This window comes from Budorcas taxicolor, chromosome 2 (assembly GCF_023091745.1).
Source record: "Budorcas taxicolor isolate Tak-1 chromosome 2, Takin1.1, whole genome shotgun sequence".
NCBI classification, from domain to species: Eukaryota; Metazoa; Chordata; class Mammalia; order Artiodactyla; family Bovidae; genus Budorcas; species Budorcas taxicolor.
Window position 1 is genome coordinate 160,755,028 of NC_068911.1, and position 24,516 is coordinate 160,779,543.

General features: G+C 38.8%; 1 protein-coding gene across 1 annotated transcript in view; it reads right to left on the minus strand.

The window, feature by feature from the left end:
- Window positions 1–24,516, minus strand: part of SPHKAP (SPHK1 interactor, AKAP domain containing) — a 138,294-nt gene that overhangs the window by 36,100 nt on the left and 77,678 nt on the right. Inside the window, exons 3-4 of the mRNA XM_052653484.1 lie at window positions 4,145–4,204; window positions 1,760–1,894 (exon numbers count right to left, since the gene is read on the minus strand). Of these exons, the coding sequence (XP_052509444.1) occupies window positions 1,760–1,894; window positions 4,145–4,204 (195 nt within the window). The remainder of the gene's footprint in view (window positions 1–1,759; window positions 1,895–4,144; window positions 4,205–24,516) is intronic.

Consider the following 24,516-nt stretch of genomic DNA (forward strand, 5'->3'; position numbering starts at 1 on the left):
CTCTATTCAATGCATTGTGGTGACCTAAATGGAAAGGAAATCCAAAAGAGAGGGGATACAGGTATTAACATTTGTATGGCTGATTCACTTTGCTGTACAGTAGAAACTAATAACAGCAGGGTAAAGAAACTATACTCCAATAAAAATTAATTTAAAATGGTGGCAGATATTAGTATATGATTTTTATAATAGTCTAGTAGGTGCTTTGTATATCTTATTGCCTCTAACGTTAACCATTTTCTACAAGGTTGCTGGTGCTACTGCTCTATTACAGATAGAGGCACAGAAAGGCCAACTGATTCTTTTTATACAAAATTTTTTATTGGAGTCTAGTTGCTTTACAGTGTTGTGTTAGTTGCTGCTGTACAGCCGAGTGAGTCAAGTAATGCATACATATATCCCCTCTGTTTTGGATTTCCTTCCCATTCAGGTCGCCACAGAGACCTGAGTAGAGTTCTCATTAGTTATCGATTTTATACATAGCATCAATTGTGTATGTGTGTCAATCTCTGTCTCTCCATTCATCCAAGTCACGGGAATATAAAGGGGAAGAACCACCGCTGCAGTTCAGGTCTGCTGGACTCCAGTTCCTGTGTTTTTTTCCAACTCTCCTCATGGAGAGTTTAATTAGAAATCATAACTAATAGGTCTGGTGCAGAAACCACTCTTAAAACTCAGGTTTGAAAAAATACGTTTGGTTATCATGGCTTTGCCTAATATAAATAGACAGCACTTAGGTCCACTTCCATATTCTCTTTTCAGACAATTAATTTTCTCACCAAAGAAATGTGTTATTAGATTGACTGGGAATAATCTTGTTCTAGTCTTGAGGAGCAAATTGTAACAGGCTGTGTGTAGATTTTCACTGAGCATCTGAAGTATGGAAAGAAATAGTGGGTGGCCCACTAAACATTTTTTGATATTTTGAAGGATTAAAGAATAAAAGAAGATTTAAAAACTTTCCAGCAAAACTAAAACTCAGGAAGAACAATTTATAGAGGAAAATAAATGCTCATTATTTTAGTCTGTAGTTATCAATCACTATTCACGTATCTTATGTGAGAACATTCAGTCTTTTATACAGTATGTCTTTAGAAATTTTATGTAAATTGGTTAAAAATTTAAAATGTTAAAGTTTTCTTCAGCATTATAATTATTTATTTAATAACAATGAACATTAGTTTAATAGATTGAATGATAATAGTATTTTAAACTCTATTTTCAGTAACATTCTTTTCTTCTGGGAACTTCATTTTGGGCCTAGGAAGCTCCATTTTCATCTTTGGGACTGCTATCCTGTATTTATTAGCTTGGCTGGTTTGATATAGCCTAAAAAATAAATAGCATCCAGAAAGAAGAAATTATGCCATTTTGGCATCACATGGTATGAATTAGAATTTTGCTATTTTTCCTGAAACAGAAGACAATTCTGGTTTTGATTACTCAGTAGATTAGTAGAAAACCAAGCTAACCAACCAATGCCTGGTGTCTCTGCTCTAGTTAAAGTGCAACTTAGTACCATAAACTTGAGAAGATAATATATGTTGGAAATCAGTGTAAGGGAAACTCTGTCAAACTTTAAGGGGTAATATTTAAAAGAAGTACAAGTAAAGTCTATTATAGGATACAAAGACGTTTAGATTCACATGCTATGGGAGTCTACATACTGCATTCATTTGGGCCTCTTACTGGTTTGTGCCAAGAGCTGAACACAGATAACTTACTAGTGAATTGCTTATCAAGAGCTACTATTTCTTACCTGTGAAACTTCAAAATCTGCTTGTAGGTTTCCAGATGTTAACCCACTTAGGAGGACAATTTCATTTTCTTTTGGCTGTTGGACATTCATGGAGCTTATAAGTTTTGGAAGATCTGGTGAAACACTGACCAACTTCTGTAGAACAAGAATCTTTATTAGTTGAGATAATTTATTTTCACTTCCAAAATACTATCTCAAAATTATTTTACTTGCAAAACTAATATACTCATATAACTATTCATAATATAGATGACTGAATCTACTAAGATTATTACGAAAAGAGATTGTATAAAATTGAAGCATAAAGGTTTAGATTGGAATAGAAAATTTCCTCAATATAAAGATTTAACAATTTTTAGCTTGAAGTTTCCCTAAGTAAACACTTAATGATTTTATTGTGACACCACAGGCATCCATGGTAGTTTGGGAATTTTCTTCCCTTTTAAGTCCTTGAATAAGAGATTCATTGACTAATAATCATGTGTTCTAATGAAGCTAATAATAATAAAACTGCCTGGTAAGTCGCTTCAGTCATGTCTGACTCTGTGCGACCCTGTGGACTGTAGTCTGCCAGGCTCTTCTGTCCATGGGATTCTCCAAGCACGAATACTGGAGTAGGTTGTCATGCCATCCTCCAGGGGATCTTCCCAACTCAGAGAACAAACCCGAGTCTCCTAGGTCTCCTGCATTGGCAGGTAGGTTCTTTACCACTAGCGCCACCTGGGAAGCCCCCAGTAATAATATTAATAACAAAATAATTACTGGCATTGATTTTTCTCTATATGTGAGGTGCCATATTAAGGACTGCATGTATGTTACATTGCTACACTCAGTCACTGCAATACCCCTAAATGAATTAGGTAGCACTATCACTTTATTTTCACACATAAGTATCCTGAAGTCCAGAAAGATGAGATGAACAACTTTATGTAGCTAAATCAGCTTATGCACGCCCTTAGGCAATAGCCAAAGACTGTCTCAAATCAGTCATAAATTTGTTAAATACAGTCTTCTATTTTTGCTTTAGTCTTTTATTGTGCTCGACATTTATACTTATTTTTTTTCATATGAAACAAAAGAATGTTTATTTGATACAAAAAAACAATCAAAACCTGAGAACACAGAGAATACTAAGAGATTCATATACAACAGATTAATTAGAAATACACATCTACATATTTATTTTATACACTCTGAAAATGTAATTTTCATATTACCAAATTTTCATTTCACATATAAAATTTCATTAAAAATTAATATCTATCATCTATTTGCATATTTAAATACTGCAATAGCTGTCCCAAAGATCATTGCTGGAACATTTTTGTTTCCATGAAGATCATGTTAACTGGAGAAATAAAAGTGGGAAAAATGCTGTTAAGTTATAATGCATATTTTCTGTATCATAAAGTTTGATGGAAACACACAGTTCTTAAGATGACAGCTTGCTTGTTCCTTCCTGCTCTCTCTGGTGGACTTAGCACCACAATTTTATAAAATGAAATTATTTGTATAATTTCTTTTGAAAATCTCTATAGTACTATACAGATGAGGGATATTTGGGGCTCAGTGGAAATCTGTAATAAATAATCTGTATGGACAATTACGTTTGAGAATCTTCAGGTGCAGCACTGTCAAGAAAAAAAAGTTACAGGAGTAACTGAGTAATTTCAGATCCACCGTCCTATGGCAATCAAGATGCAAATGGTGTACTATTATACATTAAAGAGTGTTGTACCAAACAGTCAAATCAAACCATCTTCAGCTTTGGGCATGAAGTGATAAATCATATCACACTAACGAACCCTTCCCGTTGTACCTACAGTCTCTGGTTCCAAAGGATTGAGTGAATCTTCAAGTTTTTGGATGTTGTCAAGGATTTACATCAGAAATCTCACAACCTTGGATAAGTCTGGAATATTTATCTCCCATAGAATGCAAAAAATGTGAGTCCCAGATGAGTGTGGGGCTGAGAAACTGAGGTTAGATACAGAACATTTGATGAGAGCAGCAAGAAGGAGCAAGCCAGAGGGAAGGGCTAGCTGGTATCAAGCAGGTTTTGGAAAAACTTTGGAAAAGTCATTACAGAAAGAGTGCTTGAGTGCGTAGAGAGGGGCAGTAGAAAAGTCACTCCTAGGCACTGGGGGTGCAGGAGAAAGAGACTGCTTAGGAAACAGCCTAGTCTACTCGGGAAAGCAATTCTCAAATGTAAGGAGAGCAAACTGTGTAGAAAAATGTCAGGAAGAGGTCAGGGAGATGGGCTGTGATGAAATCATCTACTTAATGAGTCTCCTACAAAGCTTCACTGAGGCAGAGTCATGGTAGGTCTCTCGTCAGTGAACCAGCCCTTGAAGGCAGCTCCCAGAGTTCAGTTCCCCGAGTTACCTGCTGCAGGCGCTCCGTGCTGCATGCATCCTTGTTCACATCCAGGTTCACAAAGCAGACCTGGGGAAAGGGCAACAACTGTCAATTAAGTGAAAAACAGGACAGTCCTTTTTGAAGAAAGCACGAATTAGTTGGGAGCAAATGATTCACGAGTCAAGTATTTTCGTCTAGTTGATCTGGCATAGAAACAGCCATCTTACCTTTGAGCTTCTGCGTGGGTCTCTAATATCCTACTCATGATTCCCACTGATTCCACTGAATGCCCTCTGCCTTTCATGGCCCAGCAAACAAAACAAAACCTCTTTGTACAGAACCAGTGTAACAGTCTCAACAAAATCTTCAGGTTTTCAGAGGGTTGTTAAATCTCATGAAACAGAAAAAAAGCTTTTAATAGTTGTGAACTCTTTATAATCACAGCAAATATTTCTTGCTGGTTCTCCCTTTTCTCTTGTTTCCTGCTCCCTTTCTCCACCTACTTTTCATATCATGTACTATCAATGGAGTTCTCTATGTCTCATTATTTTAGTTAATTTTTAATGTATTTAATCTTGTTGTAAACTCTGACACTTTTGTAGCTATCTTAAATAAGTGTCTGGATAAATAAGAGTGTAAAAGCAATAGCTATAAGATTAAATAGTAATTCAGAGCAACAGTCAAAGAATTGTTTTAATTTAAAACCATCACAAGCAGACTTGGAATAACAGACTGGTTCCAAACTAGGAAAGGAGTATGTCAAAACTGTTTATTTCCACCCTGCTTATTGAACTTCTAGGAAAAGTACATCATACGAAATGCAGGGCTGGATGTAGCACAAGCTGGAATCAAGACTGCAGGAAGAAATATCGACAACCTCAGATTTGTAGATGATACCACTCTAATGGCAGATAGTGAAGAGGAAATAAAGAGCATCTTAATGGAGGTGAAAAAGGAAAGTGAAAAAGCTGGCTTAAAATTCAGCATTTAAAAACTAAGATCATGGCATCTGGTCCCATCACTTCATGTCAAATAGATGGGGAGAAAGTGGAAACAGTGACAGATTTCATTTTCTTGGGCTTTAAAATCACTGTGGATGGTGACTGCAGCCATGAAATTAAAAGACACTTGCTCCTTAGAAGAAAAACTACCTAGACAGCATATTGAAAAAGCAGAGACATCACTTTGCGGGCAAAGATCTGTATAGTCAAAGCTATGGCATTTACAGTAGTCATGTACGGAAGTGAGAGTTAGACCATAAAGAAGGCTGAGCACCAAAGAACTGATGCTTTTGACCTGCGGTGTTGGAGGAGATTCTTGAGACTCCCTTGAACTGTAAGGAAATCAAAGCTGTCAATCCTAAAGGTAATCAACCCTGAATATTCATTGGAAGGACTGATGCTGAAGCTGAAGCTTCAATACTTTGGCCACCTGATGTGGAGAGCCAACTCTTTGGAAAAGACCCTGATGCTGGGAAAGATTGAGGGAAAGAGGAGAAGAGGGCTACAGAGGATGAGATGGTTGGATGGCATCACCGACTCAATGGACATGAGTCTGAACAAACTTCAGGAGACACTGAAGGACAGAGAAGCCTGGCGTACTACAGTTCATGGGTTCACAAAGAGTTGGGCACGACTTAGCAACAGAACGCAGCCACAACCACATCACATTCATTAAAATAAACTACCATGGGTAGTACTATATATGAAATGGATAACTAATAAGGACCTACTTAATAGCACAGGGAACTCTACTTGGTGCTCTGTGGTGACCTAAATGGGAAGGAAATCCAAGGAAGAGGGAACATATGTACGTGAGTGGTGAGTTCACTTTGCTATACAGCAAGAAATTCACACAACGTGGTAAAGCAACTATACTCTAATTTAAAAAAAAATAAAGGAAGAAAAACAGTAGGACCATAAAAAACTGGATGAGAATATTAATTACCTGAATAGTTAGTCAGATATTTGGACTTAAGCAGATACCTGAAAGCATATAGGGGTTTCTGATTTCAGTTAGTTGTTTGGGGTCATGCTTTCTTAGAGTCCATCATTTTTCTTTTTGGGGTTGGAAAAGAACCATAAGGGAAAGATTTTGGGAAAGGCCTTAAAAATTAAAATAGTTATATATTGATGAAGTATAAAGCTCACTATTGTTTTAATCCTAATTATTGAGAGATTTCTTCGAGTTTCCTGGGCTCACAATATCGTTGCAGTACATTTCTTGGACACAGTATTTGCTTGTTAAGAATAACTTGATGGACATTTGGAATAAGGAAAGGTGTGAAATGCCACCCACACTCTCAATCTTTTGGTTAATAGGGAGGATTTGGGCATGATACCTTTTGCAGACAGAGCAAATGGAAGCATAAAGAGTAGGTTCTTCTTGGTTTACAATCTAGAGCAGTTTGAGAATATTCATATAATAATAGTAACTCTGCCCTTGGAAAGCTGGTTCAGTATCCATTAGTACTCAGGGACTTTTCATTACAGGCAGCTGGGATGGCAGTTATTGAATTGATTAGACAATTTTTCATTTACCTTAAAGAAAGGTGCATTACCTGGCCCCTGGGCATCACAAAGCTCTAGCTCTATTATCCTATTTTACAATGAAAGAGGGCAAAGCAGAGAGACCCAAGAAAAGCATCTATAATAACCATTTCTCTGCCCTCTGATACTGTATTTCGTTTCTGAAGATGAACAGTTTTTAAAATTAATTTTGTGTTACAATGTGAAACTCTGCCTATGTTTGGAGGAGGAAACTCTCCATAATTGCTGGCTGGACCAAGACTGGAACAAAGCAAGGCATAAACCAGTTGCTTGCTTATGTTTTATTGAGCCCATACATCTTTCTGGATGTTGGTGGTAGGGGAAGTTTTTAGGGCCTGATATACATACAATTCTTGGCAAAACAGGGCAAAGACTAATAGCGTTTTGCCAACAATATGCACTGGTCATAGCAAACACCTTCTTCCAACAACACAACAGAAGACTCTACACATGGACATCACCAGATGGTCAACACCGAAACCAGACTGATTATATTCCATGCAGCCAAAGATGGAGAAGCTCTATACAGTCAATAAAAACAAGACCAGGAGCTGACTGTGGCTCAGATCATGAACTCCTCATTACCAAATTCAGACTTAAATTGAAGAAAGTAGGGAAAACTGCTAGACCATTCAGGTATGACCTAAACCAAATCCCTTATGATTGTACAGTGGAAGTGAGAAATAGATTTAAGGGACTAGATCTGATAGACAGAGTGCTTGATGAACTATGGAATGAGGTTCGTGACATTGTACAGGAGAGAGGGATCAAGACCATCCCCATGGAAAAGAAATGCAAAAAAGCAAAATGGCTGTCTGGGGAGGCCTTACAAATAGCTGTGAAAAGAGAGGGGAAAAGGAGAGAAAGAAGGATATAAGCATCTGAATGCAGAGTTCCAAAGAATAGCAAGAAGAGATAAGAAGCCTTCTTCAGTGATCAATGCAAAGAAATAGAGGAAAAGAACAGAATGGGAAAGACTAGAGATCTCTTCAAGAAAATTAGAGATACCAAGGGAATATTTCATGCAAAGATGGGCTTGATAAAGGACAGAAATGGTCTGGACCTAACAGAAGCAGAACATATTACGAAGAGGTGGCCAGAATACACAGAAGAACTGTACAAAAAAATCTTCATGACCCAGATAATCATGATGATGTGATCACTAATCTAGAGCCAGACATCTTGGAATGTGAAGTCAAGTGGGCCTTAGAAAGCATCACTATGAACAAAGCTAGCGGAGATGATGGAATTCCAGTTGAGCTCTTTCAAATCCTGAAAGATGATGCTGTGAAAGTGCTGCACTCAATATGCCAGCAAACTTGGAAAACTCAGCTGTGGCCACAGGACTGGAAAAGGTCCATTTTCATTCCAATCCCAAAGAAAGGCAATGCCAAAGAATGCTGAAACTACCACACAATTGCACTCATCTCACATGCTAGTAAAGTAATGCTCAAAATTCTCCAAGCCAGGCTTTAGCAATACGTGAACCGTGAACTCCCTGATGTTCAAGCTGGTTTTAGAAAAGGCAAAGGAACCAGAGATCAAATTGCTAACATCCGCTGGATCATGGAAACAGCAAGAGAGTTCCAGAAAAACATCTATTTCTGCTTTATTGACTATGCCAAAGCCTTTGACTATGTGGATCACAATAAACTGTGGCAAATTCTGAAAGAGATGGGAATACCAGACCACCTAACCTGCCTCTTGAGAAATCTGTATGCAGGTCAGGAAGCAACAGTTAGAACTGGATATGAAACAACAGACTGGTTCCAAATAGGAAAAGGAGTATGTCAAGGCTGTATATTGGCACCCTGCTTATTTAACTTATATGCAGAGTACATCATGAGAAACGCTGGGCTGGAAGAAGCACAAGCTGGACATCAAGATTGCCGGGAGAAATATCAATAACCTTAGATATGCAGATGACACCTCCCTTATGGAAGAAAGTGAAGAGGAGCTAAAAAGCCTCTTGATGAAAGTGAAAGAGGAGAGTGAAAAAGTTGGCTTAAAGCTCAACATTCAGAAAACGAAGATCATGGCATCCGGTCCCATCAGTTCATGGGAAATAGATGGAGAAACAGTGGAAACAGTGTCAGACTTTATTATTTTGGGCTCCAAAATCACTGTAGATGGTGACTGCAGCCATGAAATTAAAAGACGCTTACTCCTTGGAAGAAAAGTTATGACCAACCTAGACAGTATATTCAAAAGCAGAGACATTACTTTGCTGACTAAGGTCCATCTAGTCAAGGCTCTGTTTTTTCCTGTGGTCACGTATGGATGTGAGAGTTGGACTGTGAAGAAGGCTGAGCACCAAAGAATTGATGCTTCTGAACTGTGGCGTTGGAGAAGATTCTTGAGAGTCCCTTGGACTGCAAGGAGATCCAACCAGTCCATTCTGAAGGAGATCAACCCTAGGATTTCTTTGGAAGGAATGATGCTAAAGCTGAAGCTCCAGTACTTTGGACACCTCATGCGAAGAGTTGACTCATTGGAAAAGACTCTGATGCTGGGAGGGATTTGGGGCAGGAGGAGAAGGGGACAACAGAGGATGAAATGGCTGGATGGCATCACGGACTTGATGGACATGAGTCTGAATGAACTCCGGGAGATGGTGGTGAACAGGGAGGCCTGGCGTGCTGCGATTCATGGGGTCGCAGAGTCGGACACGACTGAGCGACTGAACTGAACTGAACTGATCCATACAATTTTGGGAGGCATTCCTTTAGAAAAAAAATGATGAAATCGAAAAGTTTAAATTAGATGAGAAAGTGACTATTTAGAAAGAGAAAGGAAATCACAACAAATCTCAAATTTAAAAAGACTGACAAATACCATAAACACAGGAACTTTCTGAAAAATGCTATTTTTAGTAATAACCGGCCTGGTACACCTACATAATATTTCCCTCTACAGTATTGGCTCAATACTCTGATTATCTCTTCATATAAAAGCAGTTTTATAATATCATTTTCTCTAGCAAGAATAGAAAGATAATTCAGCCCCAATACTGTTGATTTTAATTTTTTCAGCTTCACAAACTTATATTGATAACGTCTTGCACATTTTCCAGGTTGTTGTCAAATCCAGTGAGAAATCACTAAATAATTTCTTTCACATATGAGTGGCTATAGGTATATTCATTCATTTTAATACTATTAAAGCTTATGCTCTACAAACTAACATTTGGATAAATTCTCTTTTGATTCCTACTGAAAAAGAAAGACAAGGACATGGTACATTTATAATTTTCAATGCTATGTTACTGAATTTTCCACTGGGGAGAACTTCTGTGTTGTCTAGACACCAATGGAACTCAATCTTGTATTTGTAATTTTACATGTTTGGTGACTAGAGTTCTTCACAGACTAGCTCCTGGTACGTAAACCTTGTTTACTATTTTATATTTCTGGTATTGGGGATGGTAGGACACATTCAACTGGAAAACTGTCTCTCATCTGAAATCTTCTTGGTGCAGTTCTGGCTGGGTTACCCTCTGTCCATGACAGGAGAATTCAGGAAGACATTCCTACATTCCTACATGGATGTGATCTCAAACTATATAAACATATCTCAAGGAAATACAAATCCACTCATTTTCTCTTGAGCCAGATCCCACACATGTCTGGGGTCACTCTGATGACCCTCCACATGAGAAGAGGTAAGATGCAGGGAGTCTGAATGGAAAGAGAAAACTGCAGTTTAAATATCTTCAATCTGAAAATCACAAAAATATATAACTTTGTGAATATCTACGAGGGGATCCTATGTACCCGAGGAGCCCTGAATTTGAAGCTTTGATAGTTTTACTTTAAGTGCAGTTCACAGTGAAATGGTCTCTGTGATGGAAATGCTCTTAGGATATGCTCACTCTCTGTGACTGTGGACTGTTTACTTGAGATTCAGCCATCCTCTGATGCTGAACTCTGAGCGGAAAGTGTTAAGACAGGCCTCTGTCCAGTAGGACTGGGGAATGGTCGCTATGGAGTGGAGATTGTATAGGTTGTATAGGAGATTGTAAGGGCCCTACACATCCGAGGTTTATGGCTTGGTGCTGGGTGCTGAGAAGACAAACAGAGGTTTTCCTCGCTCTCAGAAAGTTTTGGTCTGCTGAAGGCTGAATGCATCCCTACAAGGATGACCATGCAATGTTACAGAAGTAACAGGCACACGTACTGGTGGAGGAAGCTGGGAAAAGGGATTCATCACAAATGGCATCTCTGAGAAGACAGATTTGAGGTGAGCTTGGCAGGCAGGCAGGCAGGACCCATTTAATTAGCAGAAGAGGGAAAATGGTACAAAACAAAGAATGGATGGTTTTCCCCTGACCAGCTGCTGAGTAATGAATGATAAGAATCTCTGTATTAAGCACAGGCTGAGGAGAAGGAGAAGACAGAGGTTGTGAAATCCAAGGCAAGGAAAACTTTCTAGAGGAACTCCAGAGTTAGATCAAAGTGGGTGGACAAAATGTCCTTCTTTCTGAACAATAAAAGACTCTGGGAATAATTCAGCAGACTTTTAAAAGATGAATGAAAGGAGAACTCATAACTTTGTGATACATTTCCTGTGCAATAAGAACTGAAGGAGACCTATGGGTTAGAATTAGGTATTTTCATTCCTGCAAGTGAGACTGCTCCCATGTTATTACAGGAAGAAACTTAAACAGGAGGACATTATATAAGGAAACTTGGTAACAGGAAGTTGAAGTTTCTAACAGCTTAGGGTGAGTGTAACGTATGACCAACATTAAAGCCTGGGAGATTATTCATTATGGTTTAATGGGCTGCATGGAGGCTGAGTCTGTATATCTGAGACATCATCCAATTAGGAATAAGTGTAACTGCTCTGTGTTGACACTTTATCTCAACCTGGAGTGATGTTACTGTTCAGTTCGGTCACTCAGTCATGTCCGACTCTTTGTGACCCCTTGGACTGCAGTACACCAGGCTTCCCTGTCCATCACCAATTCCTGGAGCTTGTTCAAACTCATGTCCATTGAGTAAGTGGTGCCATCCAACCATCTCATCTTCTGTTGCCCCCTTCTCAATCTTTCCCAGCATCAGGGTCTTTTCCAATGAGTCAGCTGTTTACATCAGGTGGCCAGTGTATTGGAGCTTCGGCTTCATTATCAGTCCTTCCAGTGAATATTCAAGACTGATTTCCTTTAGGACTGACTGGATGGATCTCCTCGCAGTCCAAAGGACTCTCAGTGTCACTGAGTTATCTGTCAAATGACTGTATGTGCAAATCCAAATACAGTAGGTCCTCAAAATATAAACTTTAATTTGCAGACCTTCAAAGATGTGAACATGCCATCCATGATGAGAAAAAGAGAGCTACTACCCAGACATCACCGGATCATTTTTTCCAAAAGGTAGATAGATTTGAATCCAGCAAGGAATCAGAACCTGTGTCATTAATGTCAGAGGTGAATGAAATTGCAGCTTGCCCTCCATCTGCTATTGCTGACAACCCCTCATGTCTACCTTCTCCTCACCTTCTCTCCCCACTCCAGTCAGTAACTCTTCCTGCCTGTTCACTCAGTGCCAGCCCTTGCTTACCAGCTGTTGCACTACACTACTGTGCTTTATTTTTTGTATTTCATTTTTGTGTATTATTTGTGTGAAAAGTATTATAAACCTACTATTGTACAGGACTATATAGTCAACTGTGTTAGTTGGGTACCTAGGCTAACTTTGTTGGACTTACAAACAAAGGGGACTTAGAAATGTGCTCTTGGAATGGAACTTGTTTTTTTGTAGGAGGCTTACTGTATGTCAAGTGATACGGGGAAAAAATTTTTTTTAATTATTTATTTTAATTGGAGGCTAATTATTTTACAATATTATGGTAGTTTTTGCCATACATTGACATGAAATAAAGTACTGGTGTTTACTTAATTACCTTTGTTCTTGAGCACAGTTTATTTCCTTCAGCCTGGACTATTCATTCATGAGGTCAGAGTCTGGTCATCACTGTATTCTTAAGTGCTTACAATAGCCTGGCATTTCACAGATGCTCAGTGAATCCTTGTTGATAAATGTATATGTGTGAAGTGAAAGTAGTGTCACAGGTGATAGGTGTAATAATCATCAATTTAACTGAATATTTTCCTTATTTTCTGCATAGTTTACTTCTAACAAGAATGTAAGAAATTAAATACAGAAGTTATAGGATGATTAACTGTGCTAATATGAATTAGGCTGTTGATATTGCTTAAAGTGCTTAAAAATTGGCTTCTTTATCCCCTAATAAGGATTTGCTAAAAAAGAGAAACAGGCAAAAAGTTGAGAACCATAATCAGTTCAGTTCAATTGCTCAGTCGTGTCTGACTCTTTGCAACCCCGTGAATTGCAGCACGCCAGGCCTCCCTGTCCATCACCAACTCCCGGAGTTCACTCAGACTCACGGCCACTGAGTCCGTGATGCCACCTAGCCATCTCATCCTCGGTCGTCCCCTTCTCCTCCTGCCCCAAATCCCTCCCAGCATCAGAGTCTTTTCCAATGAGTCAACTCTTTGCATGAGGTGTCCAAAGTACTGGAGTTTCAGCTTTAGCATCATTCCTTCCAAAGAAATCCCAGGGTTGATCTCCTTCAGAATGGACTGGTTGGATCTCCTTGCAGTCCAAGGGACTCTCAAGGGTCTTCTCCAACACCACAGTTCAAAAGCATCAATTCTTTGGTGCTTAGCCTTCTTCACAGTCCAACTCTCACATCCATACATGACCACAGGAAAAACCAGAGCCTTGACTAGATGGACCTTAGTCAGCAAAGTAATGTCTCTGCTTTTGAATCATAATAAATACACATAAAAGGTACTAGCCTTTTTTTGGATTCAAGGCTCCTTGTTCTTCACATAAAATGCATTGCACATTGTGTCTACATTTGTCCTTGTTTAGAGCATTTGCAGATACATTCAGTTAAAGCAGATGGAAACACAGTATCATCATCAAGAGAACACAACTTTTCTTGCTAATTTTATGGTTGTGCATAACTTGTAAATTCAAAGGTTCTCTTCTGTCATTATTATGGTTTTAAAATGAAACATTGTAGGAATAAGTATCACAGAAAATTATGCCACTTTATGATTTTGACTTTTAAATAATCTAATAAAGTATTCTTCAAAGGTACTCACACGTAGTAAACAGCTGCCGTCTATGGAGTTGCACTGAGTCAGACACGACTGAAGCAACTTAGCAGCAGCAGCAGCAGGCGATATACTGTTTTCTCTGGATTATTAAGTCAAGCATTTTACCTATAAGTCTACTTTCATAAATGGAGGATGTAGGCATGTAAAAATAAAATTTTACTATATTTTATTAGTGATTTAAGTTATTTGGATGAAAGCTACTATGAGAAAAGTTTAACCTTAAACTATATTAAGATAAGAAAATATAAATAATTTTAAGTAGATTGTAATTCATAACATGTGAAGTCAAGTAGGCAGATGATACCACTCTAATGGCAGAAAGTGAAGAGGAACTAAAGAGTCTTTTAATGAGGGTGAAGGAGGAGAGTGAATGAGCCAGCTTAAGACTAAATATTAAAAAATACTAAGATCATAGCATCCGGCCCCATTCAGTTCAGTTCAGTTCAGTTCAGTTGCTCTGTTGTGTCCAACTCTTTGCGACCCCATGAATTGCAGCATACCAGGCCTCCCTGTCCATCACCAACTCCCGGAGTTCACCCAAACTCATGTCCATCGACTTGATGATGCCATCCAGCCATCTCATCCTCTGTGGTCCCCTTCTCCTCCTGCCCCAAATCCCTCCCAGCATCACAGTCTTTTCCAATGAGTCAACTCTTCGCATGAGATGGCCAAAGTATTGGAGTTTCAGCTTTAGCATCAGTCCTTCCAATGAATACTTAGGACTGGTCTCCTTTAGAATGGACTGGTTGGATCTCCTCGCAGTCCAAGGGACTCTGAAGAGTCTTCTCCAACACCACAGTTCATAAGCATCAATTCTTTGGTGCTCAGCTTTCTTCACAGTCCAACTCTCACATCCATACGTGACCACTGGAAAAACCACAGCCTTGACCAGACGGACGTTTGTTGGCAAAGTAATGTCTCTGCTTTTGAATATGCTATCTAGGCTGGTGATAACTTTCCTTCCAAGGAGTAAATGCTTTTAATTTCATGGCTGCAATCGCCATCTGCAGTGATTTGGGAGCCCCAAAAAATAAAGTCTGACACTGTTTCCACTGTCTCCCCATCTATTTCCCATGAAGTGATGGGACCAGATGCCATGATCTTCGTTTTCTGAATGTTGAGCTTTAAGCCAACTTTTTCACTCTCCTCTTTCACTTTCATCAAGAGGCTTTTTAGTTCCTCTTCACTTTCTGCCATAAGGGAGGTGTCATCTGCATATAAAAGGTGATTGATATTTCTCCTGGCAATCTTGATTCCAGCTTGTGCTTCTTCCAGCCCAGCGTTTCTCATGATGTACTCTGCATAAAAGTTAAATAAGCAGGGTGACAATATACAGCCTTGACGTACTCATTTTCCTATTTAGAACCAGTTTGTTGTTCCATGTCCAGTTCTAACTGTTGCTTCTTGACCTGCATATAGATTTCTCAAGAGGCAGGTTAGGTGGTCTGGTATTCCTATCTCTTGAAGAATTTTCCACGGTTTATTGTGATCCACCCAGTCAAAGGCTTTGGCATAGTCAATAAAGCAGAAATAGATGTTTTTCTGGAACTCTCTTGCTTTTTTGATGATCCAGCAGATGTTGGCAATTTGATCTCTGCTTCCTCTGCCTTTTCTAAAACCAGCTTGAACATCTGGAAGTTCTGCATGGCAACTAGAAGGAGAAAATGTGGAACTAGTGACCAATTTCCTCTTCTTGGGCTCCAAAATCACTGAGGATGATGACTGCAGCCATGAAATCAGAAGACGATTGCTTCTTGGCAGGAAAGTGATGACAAACCTAGGCAGTGTGTTGAAAAGCAGAGACATGCCTCTGCCAACAAAGATCCCTATAGTTAAGGCTATGGTCTTCCCAGTGATCATGTACAGCTGTGACAGCTGGACTGTAAAGAAGGCAGAAGGTCAAATAATCGATGCTTTTGAAATGTAGTGCTGGATAAGACTCCTGAAAGTCCTTTGGACAGCAAGGAGATCAAACCAGTTAATCTTAAGGGAATTCAACCCTGAATATTCACAGGAAGGATTGATGCTGAAGCTGAAGCTCCAGTATTTTGGTCACCTGATATGAACAGATGACTCACTGAAAAAGTCCCTGATACTGGGTAAGACTGAGTGCAGAAGGAGAAGAGGGTATCAGAGTATGAGACGGCTGGATGGCATCACTGATGTGATGAACATGAACTTGGGCAAACTTTGGGAGATGGTGAGGAAGATGGAGGCCTTGTGTGTTGCAGTCTATGGGTCGCAAAGAGTTGGACACAAAACAACTACAAAGAAACAATCCATAACAATTTTCTAAGTTGAGTGATTGTGATTGATTGAAGTCGCTCAGTCGTGTCCGACTCTTTGCGACCCCATGGACTGTAGCCTACAAGGCTCCTCTAATAAAGAGTGAAAAAGTTGGCTTAAAGCTCAACATTTAGAAAACTAAGATCAAGGCATCTGGTCCCATCACTTCATGGGAAATAGATGGGGAAACAGTGAAAACAGTGTCAGACTTTATTTTTGGGGGCTCCAAAATCACTGCAGATGGTTATTGCAGCCATGAAATTAAAAGACATTTACTACTTGGAAGGAAAGTTTTGACCAACCTAGATAGCATATTCAAAAGCAGAGACATTACTTTGCAACAAAGGTCCGTCTAGTCAAGGCTATGGTTTTTCCCATGGTCATGTATGGATGTGAGAGTTGGACTGTGAAGAAAGCTGAGGGTCGAAGAATTGATGCTTTTGAACTGTGGTGTTGGAGAAGACTCTTGAGAGTCCCTTGGACTGCAAAGAGATCCAACCAGTCCATTCTAAAGGAGACCGGTCCTGGGTGTTCTTTGGAAGGACTGATGCTAAAGCTAAAACTCCAATACTTTGGGCACCTCATGCAAAGAGTTGACTCATTGGAAAAGACTGATGCTGGGAGGGATTTGGGGCAGGAGGAGAAGGGGACCACAGAGGATGAGATGTCCATCACTGACTTGATGGACATGGGTTTGAGTGAACTCCGGGAGTTGGTGATGGACAGGGAGGCCTGGTATGCTGCAGTTCATGGGGTCACAAAGAGTTGGACACGACTGAGCGACTGAACTGAACTGAACTGAATAAATAGTTTTATTTCAATGCAAATTAAGTCAGATAAAAACAATACTAATGTGTGAAGTAAAGAATTCAGATTTCAGTCTTTGAACTGATCCACTGTATGTGGACAGTTTTATTTTTTCATGTATTCATTTTAGTCAACATTTTGGATTGTTCAGATAGTCAGATGGAACTGCCAGTACATAATGTACCCACTATAAGGAAATCGCTGTGCAAGAGGATATATGACAAGTGGGTTTTAGCCCAGAATGTGGGAACTATGCTTTTCTTTCCTGGGTATGTTTTCATCTTTCCTGAAGTCAGCTAAAATCTATTCCTATTCTTATGGAGATTCTGCTTAGAAAATGTTAACAAAGATCATGATGTCAAATTACTTTTGAAATCTAGGCATTTGAATGTGTACTATGACCAAATATATACTTAGGCTTTATCTTAGAAGAAACCCAATTCCTTTTTTCTGCAGCTTCTAACAATGCAGCCATCTGGCCATGTGGTGATGAGAGGATCTCTTAATTTGGTGGTTTAAAATGCTGATCAACAAATCTTTCAAAATAAAAATTGCCTCCTTTCTTCCTCAAACAAGACTTCTGCTAGATTCAGGATCCAGGACCATGGTTACCTTTTAAAGAATGTGCCTTTCCCCCTGATTAGTCCTTTCGGTTGATGATAACTAAAACGGAAATTTATACATCAATGTTGTCAAGCCACAGAGCTGCCAGACATTCTAGAACATACTTGACTGTTTGGAATGACACTGCACGTGTATTCAGTTATTGTTTTGAAATGATTACAGCAATCACGCAAAATAAAATATGAAGTTTTATTTACACTTGAGACTGTCAAATTTTCCTTTATTTTCATTGTCAATATTTTTTTTTTTAAATAACTTTGAAAGCTGTTGGGGGATAGCTATTCAAGTAAAGGGCATAGACTTCCAAGCAATGAAAGGCATTTTAACTAGCCATACATCAGGCCAATTTTATTGCTAACCTTAAAAATAAATGAAAAATAAGGATGCTACTCTAGAGTAATTATTCACTGTCCCCAAATTTTTGTTCTTTTAAAGATAATTCTTTTGGAGTATGAGGATAAATTTAAATATAATGTCTGATATGCATTTACCAGATAAAGAACACATGATATTTATTTTAGATTTCCATTTAAAATATATGTTTTATTGAGATATAAATGGATATGACTTATCCATGTAGAATGCATGCTTCTATGGTTCTTCATATATTCACAGAGTTGTGCAATCATCACCACAGTAAATTTTAGAACATTTTTACCATCCACGAAAGGAAATGTACTATTAGCAGTCAATCTTTATTTCCTCCCAGGTACCCTCCCTCTAGCCCTATACAATCACTCATATACTTTATATCTCTACATATTTGCCTGTTTTGGACATTTCAGTTCAGTTCAGTTCAGTCAATCAGTCGTGTCTGTCTCTTTGCGACTCCATGAATCACAGCACGCCAGGCCTCCCTGTCCAACATCACCAACTCCCAGAGTTCACTCAGACTCACAGCCATGGAGTCAGTGATGCCATCCAGCCATCTCATCCTCTGTCGTCCCCTTTTCCTCCTGCCCCCAATCTCTCCCAGCATCAGAGTCTTTTTCATTGAGTCAACTGTTCTCATGAGGTGGCCAAAGTACTGGAGTTTCAGCTTCAGCATCATTCCCTCCAAAGAAATCCCAGGGCTGATCTCCTTCAGAATGGACTGGCTGGATCTCCTTGCAGTCCAAGGGACTCTCAAGAGTCTTCTCCAACACCACAGTTCAAAAGCATCAATTCTTTGGCGCTCAGCTTTCTTCACAGTCCAGCTCTCACATCCATACATGACCACTGGAAAAACCACAGCCTTGACTAGATGGACCTTTGTTGGCAAAGTAATATCTCTGCTTTTCAATATGCTATCTAGGTTGGTCATCACTTTTCTTCCAAGGAGTAAGCATCTTTTAATTTCATGGCTGCAGTCACCATCTGCAGTGATTTGGCAGCCTCCCAAAATAAAGTCTGACACTGTTTCCACTGTTTCCCCATCTATTTCCCATGAAGTGATGGGACCAGAGGCCATGATCTTTGTTTTCTGAATGTTGAGCTTTAAGCCAACTTTTTCACTCTCCTCTTTCTTTCACTTTCATCAAGAGGCTTTTTAGTTCCTCTTCACTTTCTGCCATAAGGGTAGTGTCATATGCATATCTGAGGTGATTGATATTCCTCCCGGTAATCTTGATTCCAGCCTTGCTTCTTCCAGTCCAGCGTTTCTCATGATGTACTCTGCATATAAGTTAAGAAAGCAGGGTGACAATATACAGCCTTGACGTACTCCTTTTCCTATTTGGAAACAGTCTGTTGTTCCATGTCCAGTTCTAACTGTGGCTTCTTGATCTGCATATAGGTTTCTCAAGAGGCAGGTCAGGTGGTCTAGTAGTCCCATCTCTTGAAGAATTTTCCACAGTTGATTGTGATCCACATAGTCAAAGGCTTTGGGATAGTCAATAAAGCAGAAACAGATGTTTTTCTGCAACGCTCTTGCTTTTTCAATGATCCAGCAGATGTTAGAAATTTGATCTCTGGTTCCTCTGCCTTTTCTAAAACCAGCTTGAACATCTGGAAGTTCACGGTTCACGTATTGCTGAAGCCTGGCTTGGAGAAGTTTGAGCATTACTTTGCTAGCGTGTGAGGTGAGTGCAATTGTGTGGTAGTTTGAGCATTCTTTGCAGCCAAAGATGGAGAAGTAGAAGCACAGAAGTAGAGAATAAAGGTATGAACACCAAGGGTGTGGGGGTGGGATGAATCCAGAGATTGGGATTGACATATACACACTATTGATACTGTGTGTACAGTAGATTGCTAATAAGAACTTACTGCACAGCACAGGGAACTCTACTCAATACCCTGTGGTGACCTAAATGGGAAGGAATTCCAAAACAGAGGGAATATATGTATACATATAGTTGATTCACTTTGCTGTACAGTAGAAACCAACACAACATTGTAAAGCAACTATAAGGCAATAATTTTTTTTTAATTAGCGAAAGAAAATGCATGAGATTAAAAAAATCATATTATTAATAAAAAAGTCATTCTTAGAGTCCCAGAAATTTTTCCTAAAGAATTTCTTCTCTGGAGTTTTGATATAGCAGAATAAACACTTGTGATTAAAGAAAGAAGAACATTAAATTTTTTTAAATAAACTTTTACTTCTCTATTTGGAATCGAATATATACAAGAACTGTGTGTTACCATATTTTTCAAGTTATAAAACATTTTATTAGGAAATGTCTTCATTCTTTTTCTCAGGGGCATTTATGACTTATTCATCTAAGTACCTGCAAGTGCTATGGATGACACTGTTATCACATGCCATAAAACCAGTGGGTGATTGCAACAGAGATGAAATTGGGAAACAACTACACGTAAGGAGAGTAAAAAGATGATAATTTGCAGAAGAAATGTAGACATGTTAAAAACATCAACCACTGCTTAACCAGCATCACTTACTAAGTTCCTTAACATGAATAGTGCTGTTTGAGGGAACTTATATGGATCTGCAGGCAAAATAGACTCTATTCTTAGAAATAAATATCTTTGATGAGAATGAGAAAACATAAACTGTTATACATACATATCACCCCATTGAATCCAATGCATGATTTCAATTTCTCAATATAGCAAATGAAAACATATACAGGGTAGCTTTATTTTAAAACATTTAAAAAACCAGCTGAGAATGCGCTTTTCATCAATGTTGAAAAGCTGATCAGTTAACTGACAAAAATCTTCCTTTAGGCATGATAAGAATATTGAGTTTTGACTATGGCATGAAATGAATGCAATTGATATGCATTAGATGATATGCATTAGAACAAAATGCAATAGATAAACTGAGCATAAACTGAAAAAAAATATTGCATGGCTTTAAATTTTGTAGAATTTTATGTTTTAGCTCTTTAAAATTCTATTAAAGTTATTTCTAATTTTCACCTGTAAAGTGACAAAGTCACCTTTTCCTCTTCTCAAAGTCATAAATATTTGTACAAAGAAATGTAAAAAGTGTAGAATTTGGATGTTTGCAGCCTTAGCAGCTCAATTATGTTAGAGTAGATGAAAGGCCTTTTAAATACTTACAATCACTGGGAATAAATGATAGTGAACCTAATTTTAAAATACAAATAATTCATCTAAACTAGATCTCTAACTAGCATCTCTCATATTATGTGACAGCCAAACTAACAAATAACTCCAAGCTTTACCTCTCCCGGATTTGAGCAAACACTGTGTGCCTGCCAATATTTAAGGGATGCTGTCATTCCACTGGTATATGTAAAAAAAAAAAAAAAAAAGTATAAAAAACAAAAATGCAACAGCAACTGCTGAATGTGCATCCTGGTTGATGCCACACAGAAAAGTTAATTATTTAGATAATTTAGTCTCAAATCAAGCTGCTAACGGTGCAGATGCACCTTTCCTTCTTTTGAAAAGAACTGTTCAGATTCACTATCTACATTGAAAGTTGTTCTCAATTCTATTTCATTGGGTTTGTAAGAACTACTTTATTTGGCCTGCTCTGTGGCTACGTATTAAGTCATTAGCTCCAAGCATGTATCTGAATTACTGCTCCCTATAGCTTGGATTCCTAGAGCTCTTCAGAGACTCATTAAAGTAAAATGTTCTAACAGACTGGCAAGTGCTTAGATGTAACTTGCTTTTCAAATAAATGGCCATTAAAGCCAAGTCTTTGAAAATTGGAATTCTGAAGTCTGTCATTTTCACACAATGAATAAATAATCAGACAGATAGATAAAGCAATTAGAGAGAAACAAAAAGATACCAGAGGGGATTATCTGTTGTTCTGAAGAGGATAAAAACTAGTCTTTCACATTTGTTTCCTTTGACAATGATTTTGATTAATTATTAAAATATTCATGTTTCAGAAAGACTTTCTGCATGATGAATGCTGTTTTTTTTTTTTTTCTTTTTTCCCTTTGTTGGATTTTTTTCTCTGTTGGTAAAACTGACATACATCCTAATTCTGGCTTATTTTCCAATTTACTTTCTTGAACTTTATTCATTTAAGACAATGACTTCTGGAAAACTGACTTTTGTAATAGAGGTGTTAATTCAAGTTAGCTCTAGGCTTGCTATTAATAAGACATGACCAAGAAACTTCTGAATTTATGCTTTGATTATGGGGTCAAGTGTTTGAAACAGATAGGTGACTCAGATGCTCTTCAAACACTTCATATTCTCTGACCTCTCCAGAAATTATTGACAGCAAGAGAGCAGGAAAGTGTTTTTTTGTTTTGTTTCATTTTGTGTTTAGACTAATATTTCATGGTTTCTGACTTCAATCATTGAAGCATCCATCAAGAATTTTAAAAAAATTTTATTATAGTTTCTGTCTGAGATTCCAAATGTCAGCTTTTAACTGAAGGATTCAATGAACTGTCTACTTTTGTGGAGAAGACTCTTGAGAGTCCCTTGGACTGCAAGATGATCAAACTAGTCAATCCTAAAGGAAATCAATCCTGAATATTCATTGGAAGGACCGATGTTGAAGCTGAAGCTCCAATATTTTGGCCACTTGATGCAAAGAACTGACTCACTGGAAAAGACCCTGATGCTGGAAAAGACTGAAGGCAGGAAGAGAAGGTGACAACAGAGAATGAGAAGGTTGGATGGCATCATGAACTTGATGGACCTGAGTTTGAGTAAGCTCTGGGAGTTGCTGATGGATGGGGAAGCCTGGCATGCTGCAGTCCAGGAGGTTGCAAAGAGTCGGACACGACTGAGCAACTGAACTGAATTGAGCTTTTGGAAAGATTCAAAAATGCACTCTTCTCTGTGCAAAAGAGGAGATAGTAGTGTCTGGGTGAGGACAGCTGGAGCCCTGATTTTTGTTCCTTTGTAATGTCCACACCTCATCATCATGCTTTGTCTGTTGCCAGCTAACATTTTCTTACTTGAAAGGAAAGAAGAGAGCACAAAAATATTTCTGGGTTTCAAATCAGTCTTGTCAAATAAAATTTTACTTTACTAGGAGTAAATAAATAAAAATTTGAAATTCCAAGTTGAAAAATCATTTCACTCAAAAATTTGAAGACATTGCTCTGTTATTTTCTAGCTCCCTTGCAAGCTATGTCTGACTCTTTGCAACCCCATAGACTGTAGCCCACCAGGCTCCTCTATCCATGGGATTCTCCAGGCAAGAATATTGGAGTGGGTTGCTATACCTTCCTCTAGGGGATTTTCCCAATCCAGGGATTGAACCCACTTCTCTTAAGTCTCCTGAATTGGCAGGCTGGTTCTTTACCACTAGCGCCACCTGGTAAAGCCTCTCACAAGCTGTACTCTATGGCAAATCTTGGTCTCTTGCAAACACCAACAGTAGTATTTAAGGACTTAAGTACAATTCTTAGAGATTCCAGGATCCTAAGTTGTTACTCCCGTTCCTTGGGGCACATTGCTGCCAGTGTCTTCAACAGTCCAGAGACCCCAGATGTGAGAAACAGCCAATGGGAGTTTGACAAAATAGTTCTTATGTTGCTCACAGATGGAGTTTTCTATTTTTGTGTACTTGATCTCCACATTCAGTCTTGAAGAGTGGGATGGGGGTCAGATTTCTTCATATCTCTCAGACCTCCTTACAAACTACCTTGTCACAGTGAATTTTTCTGATGATTCTGCTTTTTGCTTATAGCACCATGCAATTCTCCTTCACAGCAGTCATCACAATTTGCATAAACAGTTTTTAATTATTCCTGTCTTTCCCCCCAAATATGTGTGTGTGTGTGTTAGTCACTCAGTTGTGTCCAGCTCCCTGCAACCCCATGGACTGTAGCCCTTCAGGCTCCTCTGTCTATGGAATTTTGCAGACAAGAATACTGGAGTGGGTTGCCAGTTTCTTCAGGGGATCTTCCTGACCCAGGGATCAAACATGCTTCATTTATGTCTCCTGCATTGGCAGGCAGGTTGTTGACCACTGGTGCCACCTCGGAAGCCCTTTTCCCAAACAGAAGGTAGGCTAATGAAGAGTGGGGCCACTGTCTTGTCAGTGTGAACTGCGCATCTCCCCAAGTGCACGGCGCAGCAGATGTCCAGACAACAGCTGCTAAGTGAATGAAAAATGACCAGGTCACACATGAAGATATAGAGATCTTGAATTGGCCATATCAGTGGCCTATTTTAGCCCCAATCTGTGTTTCGTTGGACTATCACTCCCAGCCCAACTTGATTTGGAACTATGTGATAGTGAATCTTGGCCTAATCTAGGGGGACCTGTTTTCCCTAAGCACTGAGAGAGCAATTCTTATTCTTTATGACTTAAGAGGTTCTTTAAATGTTTATTTTTCCCTTTAAATGTGAAGAGTAAAATAAATAAAAGATAGTATCTCTGATTTTTATTACATATGAGCATGAGCCACAGGAAATCATATCTGCACAGGGAGTAAACAGTGAATAAAAACTTGCTTATGAAGTATTGGCAATTGTACTTTTAAATCAATTGTCAGGCAACTTTGAAGTAGAAGGAGGCATAATTACCTTCATATTCCCTGCAGCTTGCACTACAGGGGCCTTGTTTACTTTGAATGACTGTATGTGTG